This window comes from Gekko japonicus, unplaced genomic scaffold, assembly GCF_001447785.1.
Source record: "Gekko japonicus isolate JY-2015 unplaced genomic scaffold, Gekko_japonicus_V1.1 scaffold895, whole genome shotgun sequence".
Classification (NCBI taxonomy): Eukaryota; Metazoa; Chordata; class Lepidosauria; order Squamata; family Gekkonidae; genus Gekko; species Gekko japonicus.
The window spans coordinates 150,787-156,786 of NW_015172581.1; the positions used below are offsets into that span (position 1 = coordinate 150,787).

At 45.7% G+C, this 6,000-nt stretch overlaps 1 protein-coding gene across 1 annotated transcript in view; it reads right to left on the reverse strand.

Moving 5' to 3' along the window:
- The window catches only part of ABLIM2 (actin binding LIM protein family member 2), a 72,762-nt gene that overhangs the window by 23,389 nt on the left and 43,373 nt on the right, over positions 1-6,000 (reverse strand). The window contains exons 9-10 of the mRNA XM_015421450.1: positions 3,888-4,034; positions 463-583 (exon numbers count right to left, since the gene is read on the reverse strand). Coding sequence (XP_015276936.1) covers positions 463-583; positions 3,888-4,034 — 268 coding nt within the window. The remainder of the gene's footprint in view (positions 1-462; positions 584-3,887; positions 4,035-6,000) is intronic.

A 6,000-nucleotide genomic window follows, 5' to 3' on the forward strand; every position in this document is an offset into this window, starting at 1 on the left:
CAGAACACACCTGCCCTCTCCCCACAGGACACTGGGCACAGCTCGGCTCGAGCTCCGCAGAGCCCTCTTTCCTCTCCAGTTCCTCTCTGTGCTAGACGGGACCCAGGGAAAGAGTTTTATTTATTTAAAATGTTTACCTCTCTCCTCTGTTCCTACTGAGGGCCAGGGAAGAGGAATGCAAAGAGTCTTAAAAACCCCTCACTGTATTTTGGGGTTGTGGCCGATGATTACATTTCAGCAAGAGTTGTGTGTGTGTGTGTGGGGGGGGCTTCTGATGCTCTCACTTCACATCTTTAACTCCCTCAGAATGGAACCCTTTGATTCCATCACACAAACACACTATCATGGATCTGAAAGATTTCAACTGGCGTAGGCCTCACACAGAAGGGGGTCCCCTTTCCTGTGCCCCCAGAAGGGAGACGCAAAGTGGGGTCTGGCAAAAGGCACCTTCTCAGTCGTTACCTGGCCTGCTGTAGCTCTGAGGAGAGTGGCAAGGGGGGGTGCTGCAGCCATAGCCGAGGGAGCCTGCAGAGCTCGGGCTTGATGTCCTGTACTGCTTGCAAGGCCGGTCATCTTGGTCCCCCTGGGAGGAGGAGGAAGAAGAAGAAGAAGAAGGGAGGAAAACCTTTTACATCATTAGGAAGAAATGGGAGTGAATGCACCTTCAGGCAACAGAACACATTCAATGTCTGTGTGTGCTGGGTGTGTGTGTTGTATTTATTTATTTATTTTATTGATTTTTATCCTGCCCTTCTGGCCTAGGCTGGCTCAGGGCAGCTTACAACAGAATAAAAATTCTCATAATCCACGCAGTGATTATTTTTGCTGCCTTTATTGTTAATGACACTGATTTTAACACAGAACCTAATATCACAGTTGCTTTTGAAGCATTTTTATAGTATAGAATCATAGAATGTTAGCGTCGGAAGGGACCTTGCAGGTCATCTAGTCCAACCCCCTGCACTCTGCAGGAGCACAGCTGAAAGAGAGCCCTACATACCTACAACATCCCCGGAAGATGGTCGTCCTACGTCCGAACCCTGTGGCACTATTGCTGCCTTTCAATTTTTAGGACTTGGGACAATTTGTTTTGTAAGTAGTTACATTTCAATGTTTTATTATCATGTATTGTAGATTAACTGTAAGGCATGTCATCAAACAAACTGGGTAGGAATTATGGGATAGATTATTTATTTATTTATCTATCAGATTGATACCCTGCCCTCCCAGCCAAAGCTGGCTCAGGGTGGCTTAGATAAAAGAGTAAAAACACATAAATAACAGTTATGAACAATCCTAAAACCTTCTAAAACCAATCCAATATTGTAAGGTGCTGGTAGACATTAAACTAATAGTAATAATATTGTTTAGCGATGGCGGCAACAATTCATTGGTCTATCATAATAGTCAGCTCATAGACCTATTCCTTTATGCGGCTGTTGCTGGTAGCTCCAGGGGACAGGGCTCTCTGCATTTCAACTATTGGGGGTGGCTCCGTTGAAGACCTGGTGGAAGAGCTCCGTCTTACAGGCCCTGTGGAACTGCATAAGGTCCCACAGGGCCCTGATCTCTTCTGGGAGCTCATTCCACCAGAATGGAGCCGCCACCAAGAAGGTCCTGGCCCTGGTTATGGCCAGCCTGGCGTCCTTCAGACCCGGGAGGGCCAGTCATTCTTGGGACCCTGATCGCAGTGCTCTCTGGGGAACATGTGGAGAAAGGCGGTCCCTCAAGTATGTAGGCCCTTGACCATAAAGGGCTTTAAAGGTACGAACCAGCACTTCGAAGCGAATTCAGTATGCTATCGGCAGCCAGTGCAATGCCTTCAGCACAGGCTGGATGTGCTCTCGCATAGGGAGGCCCATCAGGAGCCTGGCTGCCGCATTTTGCACCAGCTGTAGCTTCCGGATTTGAGACAAGGGCAGCCCCATGTAGAGAGCATTACAGTAGTCCAATCTCGAGGTGACCATCGCGTGGATCACTGTTGCCAAGTTGTTGCATTTGAGGAAGGGAACCAACTGCCTGATCAGCAGAAGGTGGTAAAAGGCTGACTTGGCAGTGGCTGCAGCTGCTACCTGAGTCTCCATTGTTAGAGAGGCATCCAGGAACACTCCCAAACTCCTAACCTCCAGCACTGGCACCAGCGGAGCCCCATCGAAGGTCGGGAGCGGGATCCCTACCCTCGGCCCGCCCTGATTCAGGCACAGGACCTCTGTCTTCGTTGGATTCAATTTCAGCCGGCTCATACTAAGCCATCCAGCCACGGCTTGCAGCGCCTGGTCCAGATCTTCCGGTTTGGAGTCAAACTGGCCGCCCAACAACAGATAGAGCTGGGTGTCATCTGCATACTGGTGACATCCCAGTACTTGCTTTTGGGCAATCTGGGCAAGGGGGCACATATAGATATTAAATAGCATTGGAGACGGCATCGCCCCTTGGGGCACTCCACAGTCCAGTCTAGTGTTCCCCTAGTGCCACCCTTTGTCCCCAACCTTGGAGAAAGGAAGCAAGCCATCGCAAGGCAAGCTAATGAATATTCTATATAAGTATTCTGCTAAATACAATTGCATAGTATACTGTAATTATACTGACGGAATATTTTTGTGACTGGTTATATCATACTTATTTCTTTGCATAATTATATCCTGCTTTTCTCCCTGATGGGGCCTACAGTATCATTCCCCCCTCCTCCCATTATCCTCACAACAACCCTGTGAAGTACGTTAGGCGGGGGGGGGGACACAAGCTGAAGGTCATCCAGCAAGCTGCCGTGGCAAAATCTTAGTGCACCCTGACAGCTCTGTTCGGTGTGGGCCTTGAAGGCTAGTCAAGAGAACTGTACCTAAATCTCATCTAACCCTAACGTGGCTGGTTTGAAAAGAGACATCCCATGGTGACCTGGTAATAATAATCATGCATATGTGATCAGCAGGTACCATTACAGCAACTTCTGCCGCTGCACAAGAGCAAAAACTGCTTGCCAGGCAGCTCCCTTTGAAATGAAAGCATATCTTGGAGACAATCAAAAGATATGCCCAACTGAAGACAATATGCTAATGTAGACATTGGAATGTAGGCTGCATTTCTTATGAAGTATGGTGCATCACTGACTATGGTTTGCTATGCTACTGATTTTATAATTTGATGGAAATCAAGGCATAAACTTAAGCTGGCTGGCAGAGCCACTGTGCTGGAGCAAAGGAGGTCTGTGTACCTGGTGGATTCTTGAATGGGAGGGTGCTTTTGAGTCTTACACATTTTACCTTGAGCTGCCCAGAGGAAATGTGTGATATACATTCAGCAAATAAATACTAAAATATTAGCCTCGACAAACAAGCTTCCTGGGTCTCCTTGTGGTACAAAAGGCTTTGGCATTACATAAAACTTGGTAACCATTAATTAATTAAACAACTGTTAATTAAATAATCCAGTCTGACATTCACAATTTAAAACACGACAACATAAAGAAATGAACTGACATATAAGAATGCTTCCAGAAGAATGGCTTTCCATGACATAATGGTGTTCTGCAAATACACAACACTGGTGTTTGATGTTTTACATTGCTTGCAGATGAAGTGGGCTAAAAGATTTGTGCAAAGGAATTTGTGCAAAGGAAAAAAGTACCCATATTGTTTCTTAAATATAACTGTTCCCTGCATAGCAACAGGAAGATACTTGACCATTTTAGATACTGAAACTATATGAGGAGCTATTTCTTACCTCAAGCAACCATAAAATATTTGGCAGAAAAAACTGAAAATAAAATAAATAACATAAAAACATTCTTGCTACAGAAACTGGAAAACTATGTTTTTATTTCTGAGAGGAGCATTTGTGAGTGGATAAAATAACTCTGAGAGGGTAAAAAGCACGGGTTATCTCAGTACCTCCCCATAAGTGCGCCTGTCTTCTGATGAATAGCTGATATAGGGAGAATAGGAGATCATATCTGGACGGTCGATGTTGTAGATGGCCTTGTCCTTTGGAAGGGCGGCCAAATCCCTGTAGTCCATGATTTCATCACCAAGCTTTGCCTAGGGAAGAAAGAGCAGAACGCAGTCAGGAACAAGTCTAGCACATCTAAGGATAGGAGGTATCAAGAGACTGGGTCCCCTTAGGCAGTCTCTTATCAATTCAACCACTGATTCAGGCTGAGGCCTAAGCAAAAAATCATGGGAGTCTGCCTCTTCTCTAAGAAACTAAAGTTAAGCTCACTGCAGCTTCAGAGAAAGAGATTAGGAAGATGGGAGAATGTCACAGGTGCCAGGCAGACCATTAAGCATAGCAGTTTCAAGGCCTCTAGGAGCGGGCCTAACGCAAGGTCAGGACCTTGCTTTATTGGACCCCCATACAGCTGCCGAGTATTTGGTCTAACCGGCAAGTCACCTGACAGTTAAGTCACCTAGTTAGTAACAGTTACATCATAGGCTATACATCTGACCGAGCAATTAGAATCAGGTCAATGCAGGTCATCGGGCATAAAGAAAGATTCTTCAGTTTAGTTTCTGCCCTTTGTCTGGATTATACCTAATTTTGGGAAACTTCTTGATTGTGGTTGAGCCAGGAAGGCCAAAACACCTGTCTGACTTGGACTTTGAAACTCTACTAAACTCAGTCTTGTCAAATTAACATCTGGATTTAGAACCAATGCTTGTAAAAGTGCTTATTATTTTATCCTCATGGTTCACTGCTCTTTTACTGTATATTCCTGGGTTTGGGGGCTTCAATCTGAACCCAGTACTTTAGCCCATATTGGCTACAGCTACCAGATGAACTGTTTTCTAGAACTCACTCGGTACACATTTTACCTTGCAGAGTTGACTTTCTTGTTTTTACCTCCAGGAGAACTAGAGGCTTAGTCCCTTGGTCTCTGGCTATTTATTTACTTATTGTATGGCAGAGTCATACACAGGAAGCATATCAATAATATAAAATACGTAACCAAGTTGATACAATGGGTATGCAGACCAATTGGGCAATCCCCGTAAATACTAATATCTAAGTTTTCAATCCACTCAAACACAGCTGGGGGGAGTTCAAAGAGCTCTGTCACATCTCCCTGGAAGGCATGACACTCACATTCCTGTGACAGATGGAAAATAGTTTGTCAGGCTGCACCGCAATCACATTTTGCCCATTTAAACAACAGGTCTGCACAACTGCCAAAGCCTGTTCATATTCTTTGAACTGTCTTCCATACTTTACGTGGCTAGTTAAATCCTGTGGGCCTCTCGTTGGTGTTTATCAGGTTATGGATATTGGGTGGAATCTATGTTCGCAACTATGTTCGCAACCATTCATTCCCTAGATCAAAAATTTGTGATTGCAGGATTTGTGCAGATCTTATCGCTGTGTGTTGGGATCTCAGTCTAGATAGGCCTGTGTCAGCCATGTCTTTGTGGATGGGCAACTCTCTGTTTTGTTTTCAATGATCTTTCTATATTCACAAAGAAGAGCATCTTGTCCTCGAAGATGCGGGGAAGCAATGTAGCACAAAGCGGGTTTGATGGGGCAGTAGTTGAGGTTCCCCAACAGGTGAATTTAAAAATCAGGGTATGAATATGCCAGGGGTGTAAAACAGGCCTCCAAGCAACTTCCTTCTCCTGCTTCCTTTCCCAGGGCTGCTCCTTGCTTGCTGTTTTCCCATCTCTCTCAGTGGCCCTTTGCTTCCTACTTCCTACCTCTTGCCTCCCTCCCTCTCTCTCCCACACACACACATAGAGAGAGCCTCGTGGTTGCTTCATGCCAGAGAGCTACAAAGACAAGCCAGCCAGCCAGCCCGCCCGCCCCTCCCTCCCTCCCTCTCATACACACACAGCTTCTGCTTTCTTCTCCAGGGCTGCTCCTTCTATTTTGGGGGAGAAGGGAGGAGGAAGAAAGAGAGAGAGAAAACAAAACTGGAGTCCCGGCTTTAAGACCAACAACGTTTTATTCCAGGTATAAGCTTTTGTGTGAAAGCACACTTCTAGGGAGGGAGGGAGGGAGGGAGGGAGGGAGGGA